The sequence below is a fragment of the Lepisma saccharinum genome, chromosome 2 (assembly GCF_977018435.1).
Source record: "Lepisma saccharinum chromosome 2, izLepSacc3.1, whole genome shotgun sequence".
Classification (NCBI taxonomy): Eukaryota; Metazoa; Arthropoda; class Insecta; order Zygentoma; family Lepismatidae; genus Lepisma; species Lepisma saccharinum.
This window is the reverse complement of record NC_139230.1, coordinates 122,000,307-122,024,583: the sequence shown is the minus strand read 5'-3', so window position 1 is coordinate 122,024,583 and position 24,277 is coordinate 122,000,307. Positions and strand designations below refer to the sequence as shown.

Below are 24,277 nucleotides of genomic sequence, written 5' to 3'. Positions count from 1 at the left end.
AGTATACGTGGTGAACCTGCATTGTTGCTGCAATCTATTATGATTACAGACACAAATTACAAAGAAGCATGGGAAATTTTGAACAATAGATATCAGCAAAGGCACATTCTTGTGAATGACATGATCAAGCGACTCGTGTCACAACCTTGCATCCAGACAGAATCAGCTGTTGCCTTGCGGAAACTCGAGGACGTAACAACCGAGTGTGTTTGTGTACTCAAGAGTTATAGAAGTTCCAGTTCAACATTGGGATGCAATTTGGGTTTTCCATACCGTGGGAGCTTAGTGTGTCAGCCGATCAACTTCAGACGTTTGAGCAGCTACGAGCCTTCCTCGATACGAGAGCGAGAGCATTGTCAGCATCTTCTAGACTCCCCAAACAACAAGGATACTCAGTGAAACAACCCTTTAGTGATTCCAGTGCCAAAAGAAATGTGAGTTCTTTTCATGTGTCAGTGTGTTGCCCTAAATGTCACCAGGAGTCCCACCCGCTGTATAAGTGTAATCAATATAATAGCCTATCAGAGTCTGAGAGAGAGGCGTTTGTGAAAAGTATTGGCTTGTGCTATAATTTCCTTAGTTCTTTTCATAAGGTGAGTAAATGCAGTGCTAGTTTGTGCTGTATTTGCAATAAGCAACATCATACATCCCTTCATCGTGAAGTGACCCCCTCCCCCCAACGAAGTTTGGCAACTTCGCATCAGATTGTGACGTCACATTTAGCGACCGATCACGGGAAATCGAGCACTGAAGTGTTACTTCCAACAGCAATTGTAAACATAAAGAATAAAGATAACCAGTGTCAGCCTTTCCGTGCATTATTGGATAGTTGTAGTGAGATTTCGTTAATTAGTTCCAATGCAGTTCAAACGTTAGGTCTGAAAAGAAAGAGCATGTTTGTGTCAGTAACAGGCATTTCTTCTGTTAACTTTGGGAAGTCACATTCAGCTGTTGATATCACGATTGAGTCCCGAGATGGTAAACATTCCTGCACAACCTCTGCGTTGGTAGTGAAAAGGATTACGTCACCACTGCCACATGTGACTATTCAAAACACCGGGTGCTGGAGTCACGTACGTGGACTTGACCTTGCTGATCCCACATTTCATACAAGAGGAAAGATTGACCTCCTTTTCACTGCTAATGAGGAGGAAAACGAGAAGGCAAGGAAGGAGAACCGATTGCAATTCAAACTTGCTTAGGTTGGGTTATTTGCGGAGGAGTAAAGCAACAAACTTCAAAACATTCATTCACCTCTCTTCACGTGTCAGTTGAAGAAAATAATGTAAACCAGTCATTAAGAAAATTCTCTGAGATTGAAGAATTGCCGCAGAGAGAGTTCGTAACAGAAGAAGAGCGCTTATGTGAAGAGCATTTTGAAACTACACATCGTCGCAAAACAAATGGACGTTACATCGTAAATTTGCCATTTCAGAGCAATTGGGAAGAATTGGGGTACTCTAAAGAGAGAGCAAGAAAGTGTTTGTTATCACAAGAGCAAAGATTACACAAAGATCCAGTAAAACAACAACAATACCAAGCATTTATGCAAGAATATCTCACCTTGCAACACATGACACCAGTGGCAGAGGTACCCCCCACATCTTATTATATTCCACATCATTGTGTAACAAATGAAAGCAGCACATCGACTAAATTGAGAGTAGAAGGAGAAATACAGTGGGTGTACGTTGCTAGCAAGGAAAATCCAGCAGACTGTGCGAACCGTGGAATCTCGACTTCGGCTTTACTTAATCATCCATTATAGTGGACTGGCCCCCCATTCTTAAAAAAATCAGTGTTGCCAGTGGAGCAGTCTTACACATGTGATACTGATGAAGTGACATCAGAGCAGAGACAGTCATCTGTAGAAATGGTGAGGACAGCAGAAAATACATTATTTGAGAATTACTCGTCACTGAGTAAATTCCAGCGGGGTGCAGCATGGTGTAGGAGCATTGCATTCAACGCAAAGCATAGGGACAACAAGCTTCGTGGTCCATTGTGCGCATCAGAGCTGTGGTTAGCATTAGTAAAACTAGCCCAACAAGAAGAATTTTCGTGTGAGATTCAAGCCCTCAAAAATGAGCAGCCTTACCTTCAAAGACCAAATTACAATACTTGAATCCATTTGTTGATGAAATGGGTGTTATTAGAGTAGGAGGAAGATTGGAGCATAGTAATTTTCCGCATAACGTCAAACATCCAATTGTGCTACCAAAATCACACAAATTAACAGAGCTGTTAATCACACACGATCACATCATTAACTTACATGCAGGTCCGCAGTTTGTCCTGTCAACACTGCGACTAACATTTTGGATAATAAATGGCCGAGAGAAGGTTCGTCAAGTGCTGTGAAGGTGTGTCATCTGCCACAGATATGCTTCCGTGACATCAAAACAGATAATGAGTAATTTGCCACTGCCAAGAGTGACTGTTAGTCAACCGTTTTTACACTGTGGTATAGACTATGCTGGCCCCATTCTTTTGAAGTATATGGTTGGAAGAAGTGCTCGAAAATACAAGGGATACATAGCTTTATTTGTTTTTTCCAGTACTAAGGCTATCCACTTAGAGCTGGTGTCCAATGCATCTATAGCGGCTTTCCTAGCGGCCCTCAAGAGATTCATCTCACGTCGCGGTAAACCTAGTGATATGTATAGGGACTGTGGTACTAACTTTATTGGAGCAAGTAGGGAACTGAAGGAGCTATTTGAAATGACAAAACAAGCAGAACGAGATGAAACCACATCGCATTTCATTGCTTCCAGTGGGATCGAGTGGCATTTTAATCCACCAGGAGCTCCTTATATGGGTGGACTTTGGGAAGCAGGTGTAAAGTCTGTAAAGCACCATTTGAGGAGAGTAGTTGGAAACACAATTATCACATTCGAAGAAATGTATGCTGTTCTCACGCGGATTGAGGCGTGCCTCAACTCGCGACCAATATCCCCAATGTCGGAGGATCCAAATGACTTGAAAGCCTTAACTCCAGGTCATTTCCTCATTGGAGATTCTTTAGTTGCGGCACCAGAAAGGGACTTCAACAAGACTCCTCTTAATCAATTATCAAGGTGGCAGCTAATGCAGAAACTTACGCAACATTTTTGGCAGAGGTGGTCAAAGGAGTATCTGTCCAGACTTCAGCAGCGTCCCAAATGGTTCTTGAAACATCAAGACTTCGGAGAGGGTGACATGGTCATTGTACGAGAAGATAACATCCTTCCACAAGAATGGAAACTGGGGAGAGTGGTAGAGGTTCATGCCGGACGAGATGGAAGAATGCGATCAGCAACAGTAAAGACTGTAAATGGACTGTGTAATCGTGAAATTATCATTGCTGCCATTTGAAGTAGAGAAGTAAACTGGAGAAATCTATATGTTAATATCAAATATTCAATATCAGAAGTTATGTTTGTTGATACTAAATTAAAAAATATTTAAAAAATAGAAAATCCATGAAAACATTGAAATTATTCTGTTACTTTTTTGTACAAACTATGCATTATATTATAATGCATAAACAATCTAGAATTTTCTCCTCTTTCTATTCACATAAATATAGATAGGCTATAGTTTTGAAACTGTAGTAAATAATAAGTGCATTGTTGCAAAAATAAAATTCTTCCATGCATCATGGAATTCATACCTTTAAAAGTGGTTAGGTACGGTATAGTTATTTGGACCGTGAAAGTCAACCCTTGTCCCTTGTTTGCACATAGCATCATATGGTCCGGGGTTCTGCTGATGGTTGATATAGAAAGCCTCCAAATTTCCTGAGGATCTTCAATAAGTAGAAAATGCACTAGAAAGTCTGGCTTCTGTCCCTTCATTGGCGATATCATCCAGAAGCTGCAGCACTCTTTATTTAAATCTTCTTTTTTGAGAAGCATTCAAACTTGTCATGTCCGGTAAGATACTTTTGAAGAACTCTAAATCTGGTTTTTCTGGTTTCTCAATTGTTCTCTTAGATATAAAGTCAATTACTGTTGTTTCAAGAGGATCGTGTACTGAAGTCTTAAGACGTTCCCTTCCTCTTTTAGACAAGGCATCTGAATTTTGATTTATTAGATCAGTTTCTGGCTGGCTTAGAATATCCCAAACTTCGCTTGGTGACTTGCAAACACTGACGTCAGTGCCATCAGAGTTGTTAGTCATTGTGTCATCATGTTCTTCATATTCACTTTCAAGACTGCAGGAAGGTAATTTTCCCGTTTGATCCCTCAATTTCATATAAGGGAGAACAAATTGCATCACATCCACTAACAAGGGAGGTTATCTAAGTGTCCCCCTCAGATTTCCATGAAACTTGGCAGGTGTATAAAGGGGCCAAAAAAAAAGAAGAAATACGTGTTTTTTTTTGTTTTGGCTAAAAAACTGTTTTAGGGGCAAAACCTCCCCTCTTATGTCAAGATGAGGACAGATTGAAGTGGGGATCTGACTCCTGTGTCCCCCTCCGATTTCCATGAAACTTAGAAGGTGTATAGAGGGGCCCAAAGGAAGAAATACGTATTTTTTGTTTTGGCTAAACAACTGTTTTAGGGGGCAAAACCCTTCCTCAAATGTCAAAATGAAGTGGGTATCTGACCCCTGTGTCCCCTCCGATTTCCATGAAACTTGGCAGGTATATAGGGGAGCCCAGAGGAAGAAATAAGTGATTTTTTGTTTCGGCTAGAAAATGGATTTAGGGGAACCCCCCCCCCCTCAAATGTCAAGATGAGGACAAATTGAAATGGAGATCTGACCTCTGTGTCCCCCTCCGATTTCATTGAAACTTGGCAGGTGTATAGAAGGGCCTAAAGGAAGAAATATGTGTTTTTTGTTTCAGCGAAAAAACTGTTTTAGAAGGCAAAACCCCCCTCAAATGTCAAGATGAGGACAAATTGCAGTGGGGATCTGACCCTTATGTACCCCTCCGATTTCCATGAAACTTGGCAGGTGTATAGAGGAGCCAAAAGGAAGAAATACATTTTTTTTGTTTCGGCTAAAAAACTGTTTTAGGGGCAACCCCCCCTCAAATGTCAAGATGAGGACAGATTGAAGTGGGGATCTGACCCCTCTGTCCCCCTCAAGTTTCCATGAAAGGTGGCAGGTGTATAGAGGGCCCAAAGGAAGAAATATGTGTTTCTTTGATTTGGCTAAAAAAAACTGGAAGATATACAAGTGGAGCATTTGAGATATGGAGTGCATATTACTGGCAAACATCTATCACCGACGAGACGAAGAAATGCAAATATGCCACGCGAGAGCATACAATGTGACAAAATGCGTTACATAACACACGACACATGCTTGACACAAATCATGTGCAACGCACCTACCACGACGTATCACCTATGAGCAGCTGTCAGGAGATACCTCACAAGCAGAGGAGATAAGAGTAAGGAAAGGTGAAATGGTGCCAGGAGGCCTGTTAAACATAATTATCAGGTGTGCTGTAGTGGGATAGTATGCACGATAAGACATCATGAATCCAAATTCTGTGTGTGTGACCCCATATATAAAGGCTCACAGAAGAAAATAAGGATAACCATTCTGTATGGAGGTACCATGTTGAATGTAGTGAATGTGGTCACACTTTTAATACAGGCATTTAATGCCAGTAGCCCATTTCCTTTAACAGCAGAGGAGGCATATGTCGCAGACATTGTGAAAGACATCATTGAAAGATGTACCGAAGATCCTGTGTACATCATTGAATTTGCTACTTTCTTGGACTTTGACCAGCATATGCAATCAGCTTGACATTTCCTTGGGAATCTTTGTGAGCGATGACAGCCCCTAGAGCAATTTTGCTACTGTCCATGTATATGTGAATAGGAAGGGAGGGGTCGTATCTGGCTAATACTGGGCTCGTGATTAATGAATGTTTTAAAGCATTGAATGTTCGTTTTGTGCTTCTGTCCATCGAAATTTTCTCTCCTTCTTCAGCAGTTTTGCAACAGCTGATGCATGTTTGGAAAAATGTGGAGAATAATGACGGGACAAATTTGCCAGGCCCTAAAATTGATGTAAAGTCTTCTTGCTTGTAGGTGTCAGATATGACTTAACAGTTTCTAGCATCTAAGTGAAATAACGCATCCTTTTTCGGATAAATGGTGTCCAAGATAGAGAATATCATGGTACAGTTTCTAGCATCTTAAGTGAAATAACGCATCCTTTTTCGGATAAATGGTGTCCAAGATAGAGAATATCATGGTACATGAATTTTGCCTTTTTAGGAGCCACTTTTAATCCAATGAGCCTAAGTCTTTCAAAAGTGTGATGCAATATCTTCAAGGAAGTGGGTATGTTATCAGACATGCCAGGAGATCATCTGCATAGAATAACAAATGGCGGTTGTCAACGACGTTGAGGACTAAATTCAAGATTTCTATATTTTCAAAATGAAAACAAAAATAGAGATTCACAAGAGATTCAAACCTACAATCTTAGACAACTATGCCACTTTTTTTTACCACTTCCCTATTTCCTTCACTGAATAAGCTGACTTGTAATTTTTCTTTAAGGGTCTTTAGTAATTTTGCAAACTTTGTTAATCTGCCTAATGCTTCTTACTACTTTATTTTACAAGCTCGAGTGTACTTCAAGTTTTACAAGTCAGAAATAAACTTCTGTGGTAACTTATTCTGTCCCATCTACTCTAATGTGACACATATCCTGTATTGTACGTGTGAAGTGCCTTTCTTACATGTTCCAACAATTTCACATTCCATCGTTAATTCCAGATTTAACCACAGTCACCACACATTTTCATTCTGGATATATAGTACCAGTGCAGGTACAACATTTCTACATTTGAAAAATTTGAAATTCTCTAAACCATAACGTTATCTTGAAATTATTCTTGTTTTATACATATTAGGAAAATATAGCCTTCATAAATCTTGATACTACTTCCCAATTTTTGCTGTAGTGTTTTCCAATTTACTCTTGAATTTCTTTTCTACACACTGATGTTACTTTAATAAATATTTTGTTTTCTTTTTTCGGGATGTAGAAGAACTTGTTTTGAATAAGAATTTGCCACTGTGAGTCATATACATAATGGTAATTTCACTTTATAGATCATGTATTGTCAACTTTCAACAAGATAAGTCAGCAGTATGTAATGACTTCCAAAATATGTGAATTTTAATTAGTTGCCCTCAACATTTAGAATACTGTTTTGTTTTTTAAAATGGTTAGTTTTTAATGTTAGTACATCCTTAGTAATAAAATTTGCCTTACCACTAATAGAATCTCAGTGACGTGCACTGACGAGTAGCTAGTCTAGCAGAAATAAGATCATTCAATCTCACATCTCTAATTATTTTTAAATCACAATATTTATTGTCTTGTTGAAGCCACAGTTAATATGCAACACATTTTTTTTCTTGCACTTCTCGTCCCTCTGTGCTTTCAGTGGGCAAGACTGAAAGGAGATACTCTAGCTGTTTTTTTCCTCTGCCTCACCGGTTCCAGGTAGGAACAGCCACCGGAAGGGAAAGGGAAGATTTCTGCCTCTACCTCCCTTGACCCCCGCTGCAATGGTCGAAAGCCCGTGCTTTCAGGGCTTGAGCACTGATCCTTCAGTAATGAGATCGTGAGATGGAAAAATTAGAGAATCAAGCAATGCAATTTTTTTGAAAAAAAAAAAAAAACGTTAATCATGTAAAAGATTGTGTTTCAAGAATCCAATTGAAAATTACCACTGAAGAAAAATGCAGTTTGCTTTACCGATACCCACATATTCAATTGTCTTTGTTGTCGGCCAACCTCAGTGGGAGAGTGCAAGTGGTCTGGGATCGATACCCGGTGGAGGCACATAGTGGATCGGATCCCAATTTAAACTGTAGATCCAGTCCCGATTAGCCTTTCTGTGCATTAAGTGGACTTAAAACACCAAATAAACCAACCCGTGGGTTTGTAGTTATCACAGCTCTCTTATGACATCAGGAGTTCCAGATTCGAACCTCTACTTGAGCATGGATGTACTTTGTGTTTGTTCCTTCATTAATTTTATTGTTTCATCTTCACGATTAATGAAATATGACAGAAGAACAATGCTAAGTAAAATAAATCAAATCATTGATTGATTGTTTGATTTGGTTATTTCACTTTTGGCTAATTGCGAAGATGATACGATAAAATTGATGAAGGGACACACAAAGAACACCCATGGCCAAGGCGAGATTTGAACCTGGGATCTCTGGCTTAGTAGTCAAATCAAATTATTTTTGATTTTCAAAAGGGGGTGGAAGTTACATGTACTCTTTATTAGTAGTCATTCCTCGTTTTGCAATCTTTTCATGTCTTTGAAATTCTTTTTTTTTTAGGAATACTAGGCCCTCTTGGGCACACCACCGATTCATACCCCAAGTGTCGACGTCACCTCACATCACTGTAGAAACTTGAATTATGCCTATTTCACGTCACTGTAGCCACACTTAGTTTCCATACAGAAATTACTTTCACACTGTACTAAAATCATGCTTAAATATTAACATATTAGTGAAATGTCATTATTTTTAACACTAGTTATTTTTTGCAGTTTGTATTTAATTCCAAGGCCGAGAAGATACGGACTAGAGCAAATTACATTTACAATAAATTTGAGGTGAGTATACGTACACTCCTAATATCTTCGTTGGAACAAATTGAAGATGTATGAAAACAGTGATATTTGCTGAATGTTCCTAAGGTTAAAATACTCTACTTCAACACATAAGTTTTTATTATTTTGAAGAGTAATTTCTTCAAGCATTGTGCACAGATAAGAAAACAATCTGTAATGTGCTTAAATATTTGTATATTGTTCATGTATTTACAGCACTAGTAGTCATAATTTTGGTAAGATTACTGCATGGAGTCCTAACATTTTGTGCAATGCAAGTCACTTGTTAAACAAGATGGTCAACAAGCCTGGGACTGCAAATGTAAAACAGTAGTTGTAATGAAGCACACCTTTCTGTGGCAAATTTGACAATTGAGGGAGGCATTGAATGAGAAGAGGAGCCAAGCCACAAACTTATTCCTGTGTTTCATTTTCTTCTTCCATATACACCAATGTCACAGTTTGCATATCGGACAATTATTATGGGACAACAAACAAAGTGTACCGGACATTAATTATGGGACAGAGGGAGTATGTTAGATTATTTTGCGTCAAGCAAAGAGCTGAACTTCTTTTATTTTGATACAAGATAAGGAGCCCTCTTGGAGTGCTCCTCAAAAGAGCCATAATTATTTGTGTAGGATGTTTTAGCACCATTATGCAGTTCTTGCACACTGAATGCTTTTGAATTTGTAAAAGGAAATTCGTTCATGGGGGGGAGGGACTTTTTTGATATGCCCTTTTCGAACAAGTGCATCAGCAGGCAGTCATGGCTAGTACTTTTGGGGGTAAATTATGGAAACTTAAAATTCCTGTGTATTAATAGATTGAAAACTGCATTTCCCTGCTTAAGGTGTAGGACAGCATACTGGTCCATATGTGGGTGGTTACAGATTTGAAGCAATGGAAAATATGTGAGGTAATTTGAGGTTAGGAAAATTGTTTATGTGCTTCTCATGGCAATATTTATGCATTTATTTCACAAAGCAGTCTGCTTATTTGTATGAGACAACTAACTAACTAACTCCCTAGCCTTCTTAAACCCGAAGGTTCATGGCTGCAGCAACACAGGTCTTACATCTGTCCTTATCTTGAGCAAGTTCTATATACTCTTTTTCCTTCCCTACCAATTTCCCTTAGGTCCATCTTAACGTTGTCCCTCCATCTTCATCTTGGCCTTCCTACAGGTCTCTTACCATCAGGTTTCCCAACAAGAATCCTGTAAACTCCTCTTTCCTCTCCCATTCATGCCACATGGCCTGCCCACCTAAGTCTTCTTGATTTAATTATTCTAATAATATCTGGACATGAATACAAATGATGTAGTTCTAAATTATGTAACCTTCTCCACTCACCTGTCTCCCCATCCCTTTTAGGTCCAAAGATTTTCCTAAGGATCTTATTTTCAAATACTCTCAATTTATGTTCCTCTTTCAATGTAGTGGACCAAGTTTCACATCCATATAATACTACAGGCAAAAGTACTGTTTTGTATATTTTAACTTTTAGTTTCTTAGATATTAAACGAGAAGACAAAAGTTTATGAAGAGAGAAGTAACATGCATTTCCTGAATTAAGCCTACTTTTTATTTCCTCTTTAATATAATTTTCATTTGTTAATATTACTCCTAAGTATTTGAATTTGGAAACTGGTTCAAACGAGTTGTTATCAATAATTAGATTTTGATTATTACCTAACACTTGGTTTCGGCCTGTAAGCATATATTTAGTTTTCTCTTTGTTAACTTCCAAACCTATCTCTTTAGCAGTTTTGAAAAATATTTTAGCATTATTCTTAATTGTATTCACATCATCCCCCAGTAAGTCTACATCATCTGCATATGCTACCAACTGAGTCACACCATTTAATTTTAGTCCTTCTTTAGTTTCTTTTACCTTCCTAACAGCATATTCTAAGGCAAAATTAAAGAGCAATGGAGATAATGCATCTCCTTGTTTTAACCCATCATGAAATGTAAATTTGTCAGACATATTAATACCCACACGAATTTTACTTTCTGTTTCACTGGTGCATACTTTTATCATACTAACAAGCTTCTTAGGTATTCCAAACTCTACTAATATATTATATAATTGATCTCTTTTGACCGAATCATATGCTTTTTTGAAATCAATGAATAGCTGATGGACATTTTGATTATATTCCCACTTTTTTTCAAGTGTCTGCCTGATGTGAAAAATTTGATCTGTAGTTGATCTGTTACGTTTAAATCCACATTGATAATCACCTATAATTTCATTAGCATATGGGGTTAGTCTTGTTAAAATAATGTTAGATAATATTTTATATGTTGTTGAGAGTAGAGAAATTCCACGGTAATTATTGCAGTTCATTTTATCACCTTTTTTAAACACAGGAACAATTATGGATTCCTTCCACTGTTGAGGGATTTCTTCTTTATTCCATATTAAACAAATTAATTTATGAATTTGACATATTAATGAATTTCCACCATATTTTATTAACTCAGCTGGTATTAAATCAATGCCAGGTGCTTTGTTATTCTTTAGCCTTTTAATAGCATCTTTAACATTTTGCCGCCCAAGCGTCTCGAACGAGATACCCAAACCCAAAAGTAACCCTCACAGAAGCAAGCGTCTCGATCGAGATGCTGTGTCAAGGTCGTAGTTTCTACGTTATAACTTTTCTATTTTTGGCTAGAGTTTCGATTTTTTTATATATTGTTCCTAACACATGAATTTAACAGAAATGTTTTTTTTGCATTTTTTTTTGTCTTCATGAAAATGGAGGGGGAAAGGCGGGAAAAGGGACTCTCTTTTGCGTCTCTTTTCAAGGTCAATTTTTTGCCGACAAAGGAAGACCGGCCAACCGAGCATTGTCTAAAAATAGAATTTCAAGCAGCTGCAAGAATTGGCGCTCATTTTTTACTACGTTCTAGCTTTTCGTCCGTGAATGTTGTGCGTAGGTGTTGTTTTGTGCCCAAGTGCGAGGACATTTTTTTTGTGAAGTGACAATTTTTTAAAATAATTTTTGGGGGTTTTCTCCCTTCCCCCTCCATATATACACCAAATTTGCATAAATTTTGTATTTTGTGCATTTTGACATTTTTTTGGGGGCGGGGGAAACACCATTTTTTTTTAAAGAAAAGTATTTTTGAGTGGATTTACCCCTTTTCCCCCTCCATATGTACACCGAATGTGCATAAATTATATATCGTCTGAATCTGTGATTCATTCTGCGTACAACGGTATATCTTTCATATCTCTAGGGCATTTAGTTTCTGAGCTATAGTCATTTCAAGGTACCGCTGCATTTTGAAGCTTGAATCTGTGGCCATTCCTTTTGGGGGTACAACTCAAGTTACAATGGCCGAGTCCCTATGGCCGAGTGGTTAGCACATCGCGCTGCGATGCCAAGGGTCCCGGGTTCGAATCCCGGTCGGGTATGGTTGTTTGTGAATGTCCATTTTCATCCATTTCATCATTCATCCCCATCTTCGCAAATTAGCCAAGAGGCACAAAACGCGAAGTAAAATAAACTAAATCAATCAATCAATCAATCAAGTTACATTGGTCATATGATAATAATGCAAATATTTTTGTGTTCCTTACATGTGAGCGACCATTTCCATGTGCATGTCGACACTGTCATGTACTTTTTTCTTGGGGGGAGGGTGGGGGAACCAAATTTTTTTTTCCAAAATTTTGGAATTTTGAGAGTTAGCCCCCTCCCCCCCGCCACATATATGCCGAATTTGCAAAAAATTCATATAGTCTGAATCTGTGGTTCATTCCGCGTACAACGGTATAACACTCATCTCTCTAGGGCAATTAGCCTCCGGTCTACACTCATTTAATTGAAACTCTGCATTTTTTGGGAAAAAGGCCTTGGGCGGCAAAAGGTTAACTTCAGTCACATTAGGTTCTGGAACTAAAGGTTCTGCTGTGTGGACTTCATTTACTTCTGATTTATCTCCTACCTGGACATTTAAAAGGTCATTAAAGTAGTTCTTCCATCTATTTAGAATATCGCTTGGGTCAGCTAGAAAATCACAGTCTTTATCTTTTATCAAGTTTACTTTAGGTTGCCACCCCTTTCTAAACTCATTTACACCTTTATATAAATCTCTGATATTTTTATTTTTGCTGTTTGTTTCAATTTCGTTAATTTTGCTTTTCAAGTAATCTCTTTTTTTACTTCTAAATCTGCGGTTATCTTTTCGCTTGTATGAGACAGAGAGATACATTTTTCTATTTTCATAAATGGATGTAAAAGTCATTCAAGCAGTATTATGTTAGCTTGCATGTATGTGTATGGCATGCTTTGTACAATTTAAATCCTCAACTAGGCAAGAAAATGTGAATTTGGAGTAATGTCACTATCTTTACAAGTTAACCATGCAGTTGGCATTGAAAGAATTTGACATAGTATGTCCTTTTTTTTTTTGCTTCCTCTAGACTTTCTTTATTGTACCTGAAGGAAGAAGATTTTGGAATGTGTTTGAAGATGAAGTTACAGAATTCCACAAAGCAACCCAATGTATGAAGAAAGAAGAGCTCTTTCTACTGATGATTGACCCAACATGTAACTATATGATCATTTACTTTTTTTCCCTAAAAATGCAGATAAGGAAAATGCATTGAATGGAAAGGGGAGGGGGAGTTTTTCAACTTCTTAGTGCTCATGCAGGAGGAAGGACTGTATGTGAAACTTGCTAGATTTTTTGTGAGCAATTATGATGAATGAAAATTCTGGAACACTTGCCTGTAGAAGTACTGTGTGTTTCAAAAGTTGCACAATTCACACTTTGCTCGCTTGTAACATGAACACCTTAAGAATTATTTAAACCAAGTTTTCTGCATTATGAAACCTCATCCGTTAAATTTTTCAATGTTTACAAATTAATAACTGGATCCGTTAAATTTTTCAATGTTTACAAATTAATAACTGGGAAAAGTCAGCATTATTCTTGTTTTGCAGAAATGAACTTTTCAGTTAAAAAACTGTATAATAAATTTTTTATTTTTTTTATTCGATGACTGATTGCTTGTTACTCTTTTCAATTGTGACCAATATGAGTTATGTGCAGCATTTGATGGGTTTGTGACTGGCGTTTATATGGGTTAAGTGATAAAGTACTATTTTAGGGGAATATAAACTTAACTGCCAAACACTATCAGGTTGAAATTTCATCAGCAGATGTGCCTGAATATTTGCCATCCATTTACATAAAAAATAACACAATTCATAATTTTGCACCAAAAATTGACTTTTAATTGTAAAATTGCATGCACATGGTAACACTTTTGTTATGGAATGGCAAGAGCATTGGGAAAGAGTGAGTTCACAAATTCTGTCAAGACTGTATATTCCTTTTAATCCCTATGCTTACCTTTTTTAAATTACAGTTTGTACATTAAATGTCCCGATTAAAATGTTTAAACTAATCATGTAAAAAGAAAGAAGCATGTTTTGGAAAGAGATGCAAGAATTCCGGAAAATTGATTCCAACTGCAAATCTTACCTTCTTTCACTTAATATTATTAAGATTTGGGCATGAAACTTTGGTGAATTGCATTTACATTTTTTTTGTTCTATGAGATTGAATTGTTACTTTTAATTGATGGCAATTAGGAGGAGACAGGTGAGTAGTGGAAGTGTATCGGTTCTAAGTAATCCTTGTAGGTATGCCTAGTATTTAACCTCAGTTGTGACATATTTTGATGATTTTTTTATGGATTTTATTGCGTTCGACGATGTTCTAGCCCTATTTTTTTCTCAATCTCATTTTTTGGAGCCTCATCTTTGTAGGTATGCCATGATCTTACGTGATATAACTTAACCTATTAACTTTTTTACAGCCTTTTACGGGTTAAAATAACCTACAAAGTGTAAAAATGGGTGTTTCTACGCAACCCTTGTAGGTGGACGTAGTATTTAACCTCAGTTGTATCATATTTTGATGATTTTTTATGGATTTTATAGCATTTGACGATGTTCTAGCCCTATTTTTTGCTCCATCTTATTTTGGGACCTTTTTTTGTAAGGTGGTGGGCCCTCAACGTAAACGCCTACGATGTATTTGATTTTTTTTTGTAGGTGGGTTGGGCCCTCAGCTTAAACGGCTACGATGTATTTTTTAATAATGTTTGCGAGCCCCCCCTTTTTTTCACGATGTATGTCGTGGCAATGGGTTCAATGCACCCCTACTACTTTTGGAGGGGTCCACAGTGGGGGCTCGCAGTGTTGGCAAGTTACTTCGCAAAAAATTTCACCATATGATATTTCACAGGCGAAGCTAACCTACAAATAGAAGTTGGCACAGTGTGGAGCGAGGGTAGGGGGGGGTCGGGGCTCGCAGTTATAGAACTCATCGAGCAATAGCAGATAAAGCAAGAATTGTTTTCCTACAGCCCATAGTTTATGAATTACAAAACATCTTAGAAATTACATCTTGAAATTTTAATCTAAAATAACTCGGAACCAGCAAGCACTAATCATCATCTGTCTAAAAGGTTGTAGAGTACTTCTAATTTTTTATCGAATGATATTAAAATTTTCGAATTAGGGTCAAAACTAAGCCAGCAAATCAAGTTTCTTAAAAAAATAAAAAATTGTCTGTATTTCCGAAACTTGAGGGGATGGAATTAATTTTGTTTGCTAGTCGAGAAGTTTTCATCAGACTCTATCCAACAAACCTAAAATCATCACCCGAGCTCAATTAGGAGCCAAGAAAATCAATGTCTTGGAAAACGTCTTAAGATATTTGTCTTAAGAAAATTTTCTTGACAGATCGGAAGTAACATCTTGACAGACCGGAAGTCGACTTTCTTAAAGATTAAGATATTTGTCTTAAGACATTTTATAAGACATTGAGTATCTCGACTCCTATGGAACCTAGAACCATGTAACTTTGGTCTATGTATATACTAGTGCTTTTCCATCATGTTCACCCACCTTAGAACCTTCACAGATAAAAAAAAAAGTGTCCCCTGTGCACATGTATAAAATTTAAACTCCAACCCACCAACATTCCCATTATCATACTGATTTTTTTACCTTCCCAAAACTTTTTTAGCACTCCATTCACACACCTCCACTGCAGTAGACCTCATGTTAAGTGAATTGGGCAATAAAATTCAGTCAGTTGTTTTATTTGCAATAACAGAGCCATCTATGCGCAAATGTTGGAACTCGATGAATGCTTGAGGGGGACAAGTTATTTTTTTCAGTACGTCAACATTTTTAACTTTTATTGCCAGTGAATGGGTTAGGTGACTTGCAACGACGAAGGCCTTCTAGCAATATGAACTTAGCTTAAGCCGGCATAAAACGCTAAAATATCTTTAATTTACATATTTCTCATACCGCCGTATCTTGTTCTATTAGACCTCTTCAAGAAAATCGCCAATTAGTGAAAACTAATTGAGCACAACAGCAAAAGAGGTGCTAATAGGGCAAGCATACAATGATATGGGGATATGTGAATTGTCGGTTTCTTCGATTCGGATAAATGGATCGAATTGAAACTGGGATATTTTGCATTTTTTTTATATATGATAGCTAAAATAACAGAGATTTTGATTGGCTAATAATTTATACGTGGTGTTTTCTGATTGGTTTAAGTAAGCAAGATTTCTATTGGCTCTATAAATCTATATATGTCAGAGCACAGTGCTGATTTCTCACCTTTGCTGGATCGGCAGAGGAACCCACATCGCGGGGGATAGAACCTGAACGGGCTCCACCAAAGTATAGGAGACTAGAAGCATATAATTTGGTGGAAAAACCCAAGTAAGGTCATAGAGTTTTTCATAGGGAATAGTATTATCAGGTTGGTGATATCCCATTAAATTTTATATAAAAAAATTTAAATTTTATATAAATAACATATCTGAAATTTCTATCGTTTGTTTGGTCATATTTTTAAGCATATAAAAAAATGGAATCACTTACCTGTTTTACTCGTAAGAATGATAAGATCGAATGTGTCACTTGTGGGAAACTAATTTCAAAGAATAATTTATCGATACATAAGACAAGGTGTAATGGAGCAAATCGTTTGTTACCTTCTAAAGCCTGTGTTCAATGTGGAAAAGAAATTAGCATTCCAAATCTAAGTAGACATTTGAAAATTTGCAAACCATCAACCGGAGAAGGAACATTGTAAAAAAAAATTATTATTCTGCTCCAAAACAAATTAAATTAAATAATAAATATAAACCAGTTAGGTCTGCATTTAATGGTCGACTTCAGGATTTATCATTTACGTCGGAAGCAGGACGTGACATTCCTAGTTTCTTGCGTGAAGCGAAAACTTTTGTACTGAATACTTGGAAAAGTAATCTTGAAAATAATTCCATAAAAGTATTCGTTGATTTATGTTCCGAATATGAGAAAGTCGATGGTACAACAGAAGTTTTTTATCATCGTACCAAAAACCAGGCTCTTTATTTGGCAGATGTTGAAAATTTGGACGAGTTTTACTCTAATCTGTCAAATGAGTTGATTATGAAACATGACACTTTCGAGGCTATGGGGTCGGGATGGTCTTTATGTGGTAGTCCTCATACATTAACCGTTTACGTGAACAAATTCATGCCTTTCTCTGCATCGAGTTACGTTCCTCTACCACCGACCATTCAAAGCAAGAAAGCAGTGTTAAATATTCAAAATAACGACTCAAAATGCTTTCTTTGGTGCATCTTGGCAGCTCTGTATCCTGTTTATTGGAAAAATAATCCAGAGCAAGTTTATCATTACAAGCAGTACGAGACAGAGTTTGAAAATGTAATGCTAGCATTGAATACCCCGTGGCATTGTCAGACATATCAAAGTTTGAGTGGCGCGCACGAGATTCTGATGGAAAACGCATTGCTATTAATGTATATACTTATACGTCAGAAAAACTTGTGCATCCCATCAGGATAAATGATATCAACGATAATAATGCTCATATAATTAATCTTCTTTTAATTTCAAACAACAATATTCACCATTACTGCCTTATTCGTTCACTATCACGACTAATCAGAAGTCAAGCAACGAAATATGATAATCACATGGAGGTTTGACCACGTTTAATGATCGAAGAAAATTCAATCACCAAATATATACCGCACGGCAAATTGCTATTGAAAAACGTGTCGAACATGAAATATATTGCGGTGACAACAAACCAGCTCGAATGTTGATGCCCAAAAAGAACGAAGTCAAAGAATTCAAAATGTACAAGGCTTTGTTTGAACATCCAGCCATTATCGTTGCAGATTTGGAATCATTTCTGAAGCCACTGTCCTCCTGCAAACCAAATCCAAAAATGTCCTCCACAACGCCATACCAGCTTCATGAACCAAATAGTTTTGGTTACATTGTCATAGGACAAGATGAAATAATTCGAGGTGGGATGGTGCAATGTGTACAGAGACATGTGGAAGCCAACAACATGCACATGGAAGAAAAATATGATGCAAATAAACCATCAAATTACATTTTTTACATTGACGTTAATAATCTCTATGGATATGCTATGGTACAGAAACTTCCTGATGGAGGTTGCGAATGGATTGAAACAACTTCCATAAATATTATTGATTTTGACGATTGTGAATTTGGTTTCTTTGCAGAAGTGGATATTGAATTTCCAGACAATTTGCATGATATTTTTTCCGATTTACCACCTGCACCCAAACTTAAATGTCCACCTAATTCTAATCAACGCAAGCTTTTATTAACTTTGGAGAAAAAAGAAAGATATGTTCTCCATTACAAAAGTCTACAGTTTTTGATTGTGATGGGTGTTAAAGTATTAGATATTAGAAGAGTCCTCAGGTTTAAACATTCCGAGTGGCTCAAACCATACATTGAAACGAACACACAACATAGAACAGTTGCCACTTCCGATTTAGACAAAGATTTTTTCAAAATTGATGAATAATGCTGTATATGGCAAGACAATGGAGAACGTGAGAAATCACGTGGATGTGAGATTGGTTTCAGATGAAAATAAATGCAGTAAGTGGGTGGCTGATCCTAGATTTAAGTCACGAAAAATTTACAACGAGAATCTGTCACTTTTCAATCTAGATATAAAAGTGATAAAATTCCGAAAACCAATTTATGTGGGACCAACAGTTTTAGATTTATCGAAACTTCACATGTTTCAAAATTCACTACAATGTTATGCATCCTTTCTACAACGATAGCATTTCATTACTTTACATGGACACCGACAGTTTTATTTATAGCATTAAAACATCCAATCTATATGAAGATGTAAAGAATCCATCCTTGCTTGATTATTATGATACTTCTTCCTACCCTCAACCTAACAGATTTGGAATTCCATCTATTAACAAAAAAGTTGTAGGTAAATTGAAAGACGAGTGTAACGGTGACATCATTCTCGAGTTTGCCGGTTTGCGTTCCAAAATGTATACATTTAGAACTGAGAGCAGCATCACGAAGAAAGCTAAAGGTGTTGGTAAATATACTGTACAAAACAAACTTTCATTTCAAGACTATATTGATTGTGTGAAGGAATTGAAGAAGCAGCTACTAATGGAAAAAAGAATCCAAAGTGTAGACCATGTGATTACAACAAACAAAGTTAGGAAAGTAGCATTAGATCCACATGATCAGAAAAGATGTATTTTGTCTTGTGGGATCCACACGTTGCCTTGGGGGCACTATCGTTTAGATAGTAGTAAGAAATGCATGCAGTGCACTTAACAAAAATCTTACGGCTGGCAATATTTCTATCAACACAAGCATATAAAATAACCATGCCTATGAATCTGTTTGGCTTCAGGAAGCAAGCTATGGAAGTGTCCGTCCAGCCTACGTCGTCGTCGAGTTTCAACGAACTCCTGCCTTCCATGCTATCTAAACTTAACGGTCTGTTAATTATACACTTGAATAGCATTCTGACCCAGTACGACGAGGATGTGGGCAAAACTTTCTATGTATTCAACAACAACTTGAATTATTACCAGTTCCTCATCTCTGGCAAACTTAAGTTCGACATGAATCCCGAGAACAAAGGGGAGGTCAAGGTTTCCTCTGGCAAGAACATCTATCGCATCAAGCATGATAGGATGGATGCGACTACAACATACGATGTCTCTGCTGGCGATCGCCTGTACGTGGAGCTCTTGAACGACTACGATAAACTCATCCCTCTTTTCATAGAAATGAAAATCACCTACCCTATAATAAATAACCACAGTGGTAACAATGCCTAACGATATTTTTGGTCACACCAAGCGCGACGACCACGGTGACGAACTACTCATGCTCGACGTCAGGGTCAAGAAGTTGCGAAGCGACCTGCAGGCTCTGCAGTCCACGCTCAACTCCAGCCTCCAATCAGAGATAGCCAGCCTGCAGTTTCAGTGCCTGGACCCCGTACTCAAAATTGATGCCGAGCTTAAATCGCTGCTGCAAAAGTACACCGACCTCGCATCAATAGACAATTTTGACAACTTGGCGCTGAGCATAGGCAAGCTGCAGAACGAATTTTTGAAGCTGCAGCAAGCGCAGACCTCCAATGTGGAACAGCTAAAGCGACACTTGCAGGACCAAACGACCACCATCCAGACTGAACTGCAAAACATTATCCAGAGCATCAAGACTCAAGATGACTACGATCGCGTGAATGCCAGTATTGCCAAATTGCACAATCAGTTTCAATCGTTCGAAATTCCTACGTTGGAAAGCATCAAGGCTGAGCTTCAAACGGACGCTTTGCATGCAGCCATTAATGAAGTTAAAACTAAACTCCAAACGCTAGAGGACTTCATCGACAATCTACCTTCGTCCAGCGAGCTGAACGCCATTGCCCGTAGTGTTGCCAACATAAAACTCCAACTTGAGACCTACGAGGATTTCGGGAAGCTGCAAGGTACCATAGCCCATATTGAGGATGCTCTCGCCGTCATCAAAAATGATCTGGCAAACGTTCACGAAGCACTGGAATCCAAACTGCCTGGCATCAGGGATACTCTGGCCTGCGTCCAACAGCAGATCACCAAGTTGGAAAATCTAAACACCGAATCAGAGTTGTCGCATTTTCATCACTTCATCGACGACATACAGGCTAAGTTGGAAACTTTGCAACAATCTACCCCCACCCAGGATGACATAACACAATTACAAGAAGGCATACGTGCTGCTGCTGCTGCCTCGGAGTTGGATGCGATGAAAAAAGCTTTGGAGTCGCTCCAAAACACGGTGGCCGCCCTGCCTACCTTTCAGGAACTGAAAAGCGTGAAGAGGGTTCTCAACCGAATACTCAAATCCGACGACATCAAAAACATCCAAACCGAAATTGAATTGCTTCGGGAGTCTGTTGCAACCTTACCAACCAACCAGAAACATAAGCGAGCTACATGGCTTGTTTGCGGAAATTAGAACCCAGGTCCACGACCTCGCAACCCAGAGCTCCAAGTTGACACTCGTGGAAAGTCTACAGCAGATTATCGCCAATGTGAAAGAGCAAATTGGCAGCATCGAGGCGAGCCAGGAATCGGCCATAACCAATTTCAGTACCCAACTACACGAGTTAAACGAAAAATTCAAGAGGCTAATTGTCGATGTGAAGATCAAGCCCGATTACGACACTGTTGTCCGTGCTATCGAGGAACACCTGGAATCAGTGAACGGTAGATTGGAGGATATGGAGAGCGAGGTTCGAACCAATGTAAACACCCTGAACGCCAGCATCAACAATCTCGAGTCCACTGTTGTCATCAAACTGTACAGAATTCCAAACAGGGAATTTTCCTCGCTCTTCCATCCGGGTGCCAAACTCTACATGCTGACTCCTGCCAAAGCCTATCACCAGTTTTTCATCGCTGGCACACTTCAGTTCGTCAAGGTTTCATACTGGTCTTTGCCTCACGCAACTCACTACCCAACCATGACCGTGACGAACATCAGTGACGAGCCTAAAATAAGAGGAGTGGAGTTGGTCGATTTTACCCACCCCGAAACACGCGAGACTGTCTATGCCGAAGATGCTACTCAAATTATTGACATAGAAATAGGTGATAAGTTGTACATAGAAAACCCGGCATTGTCTGCAGCCAGAAATCCCATCCAAGCTATATTCTTATTTTCCCGCAATGTCTAGGCAGGCTATTGTGAACGAGCTGCACAAACCTGCACGGCAAAACTACAAACGACTGGCGGTAGTGACCAACGGCATAGAAATGAGCAGTGGCAACTTAAAAAATTTACATAAAATCAACAAGGGATACAAGTATCTTCTCACCGTTATAGACACATTTTCAAAATTTGCGTGGGCTTTACCCCTCAAGGCAAAAACAGGAACCTGTGTAGTGGAAGCATTCAAAAGTATTTTCGATGAAAGTGGCAGGCGACCTCGATTTCTTCAAACAGACAACGAAAAAGAATTCTACAACCCTGACTTTCGACAATTTATTCAAAAACAAAATATTCAACATTACTCCACCTTTAGTCACATCAAAGCCAGCATAGTGGAACGTTTCAACCGAACTCTTAAAACACGGATGTGGAAACAATTCACGCTTCAGGGGAATTACAAGTGGCACGACATGCTTCCGGAACTCATTAACAGCTATAATCACAGTTTGCATCGCACGATAAACATGAAACCAGCTGATGTCAACAAATCTGACGAGCGGCGTTTAATTTCTACGGTTTATTGTCAAAAGTACAAATTTACAAGCTAGAAACCAAAATACAAAATTGGCGATCAGGTGAGAATCAGTAAAGCGTGCGTTCGAAAAGGACTTCACAAAAAATTGGAGTACGGAACTTTTCACCGTAGTTCGAGTTTTACCCGGAAACCGTCACACGTATATAATAAAAGATAATCGCGACGAAATTCTGAAGGGAAGATTTTACGAAGAGGAACTTTCTAAAACAAAATACCCCGACACGTATTTTATTGAAAAAGTATTACGTAGAAAAGGTGACAAACTGTTGGTGAAATGGCTGGGACTCAAGGAAAAAAGTTGGATAGACGCAAACGAGGTGATTGTGTAACGGGTGCTTGGGATGTGGTACGGCGACTGCCAGATTTCCCATCGGAACGTCAGGATAGGAAAAATGGCGAGCTTCTGCCCGACAACATTCGCTGTCTTATTGTTGGACCTTCTGGATGTGGAAAAACAACGTTACTTATTGATAATTTTCTTCTTGCACCCAACTGGTTAAACTGGAAGAACAGGCACCTGTATGTTTTCTCCAAAAGTTTGGATCAATTGAAGTATCGCCAGCTGTCGAAACTGTACGAGGGACTAGGCATAGCTATATTTGCTTCTGAAGTGATACCACTAGACTGCTGTCTCGAAAATTCGGTGGTGGTTTTTGATGATGTGATCCTGGAGAACCAGAACGAAGTTTGCAATTTTTTTACTCAGGCTCGGCACAGAGGCATGGACTGCTTCTACCTTGGTCAGACTTTTTCCAAAATCCCCAAGCAGCTACTCCGAGACAATGCTAATTTCATTTGTTTGTTTCGTCAAGACTACACCAATTTAAAACATGCTTACGATGATTATGTAGGTGGGGACATAAACTACAATCAGTTTTCCAAATTTTGCTCTTCATGCTGGAACCAAGATGATTTCGGATTTGTCACAATAGACATGACGAGGAAACCCAATAACGGAAAATACAGAAACAAAATTAATAATTTTCTAAACGTTGCAACGTTACAAGAAACGTCTTGATCTATTATAAATTACTACATACAAAAAAAAATGAAATGCAAACTTGCAGACGACAACCTGAAGCTGCGTAGCTACCTGGCAAAACGGTTTAAGGGTTGGAAATCCGAGAATCGCGGAATTTATGAAGAGAAAAAGCATCAGGACCAACCTATCATCGATGCCATCAGTGGACTTGGTAAAGAAATCAAAGATGTCACCGAGCAAAACAAAGAGTTAATCAACGAGCTTGTGCCACTTACTGCTCGAAATTATACCATACCCACACTGATATCCAGCATTCACACTACTCCGTTCGAACTTGCTCCAGCTCCGAGACGAGGTATTCGGATTGTACACGACCATGGAACATAACGAGGGTGTGGTTTGGAAGATTGGAAAATCGAAAGTCACCTTCGAGGGTGACGACGTGAAAATCAATTTGGGCAAGAAGTACAGCTGGACTAGGTATCCCGGCACCATGGGACTGTGGGAACTTATCACTAAGAAGCAACCTAAAGATTATGCAGACGAAGATTACCAAAGTTACACAGAAATTTTGATCATCACGGATGCCCTGTACCAAAACAACGATGCAACACAGAATCGCGTGAAATCTAGCAGTGGAGAAAAGTACAGGAACCTCATCAAGCCAATATGGACCCAGCTCAAGACTGGCAGCGGTGTCAAACTCTACAATACCCTTCCTAAAGAGTTTGTTTGGGTAGACGACGTAAGGAAGCTTGTAGATCGATTGCTGGTTATCGCAGGCGAAGAAAATGCAGGCAATCACAACTTCCACAACGAGAAGGTGGGCATCATGGACATGATTAGCACCATGCTTAGCAAACTTCATTGTCAACGACAATAAAGGTATAGGTTACCTCATCAAAATCATCAACACCCTGCCTCCCATATTCTGGAATGTAGCCGAGGGTCGAGGTCTCCTGAACGATATTATCAACAAGCTACCCTTCGAAATGCACCTGCCAGGTTACC

General features: G+C 38.5%; 1 protein-coding gene across 2 annotated transcripts in view; it reads left to right on the top strand.

The window, feature by feature from the left end:
* LOC145984483 (uncharacterized) overlaps positions 1–24,277 on the top strand; it is a 236,083-nt gene that overhangs the window by 201,663 nt on the left and 10,143 nt on the right. For both annotated transcript variants that reach the window (XM_083118139.1, XM_083118140.1), the window contains exons 7-8: positions 8,537–8,602; positions 13,040–13,166. In XM_083118139.1, the coding sequence (XP_082974265.1) occupies positions 8,537–8,602; positions 13,040–13,166 (193 nt within the window). The remainder of the gene's footprint in view (positions 1–8,536; positions 8,603–13,039; positions 13,167–24,277) is intronic.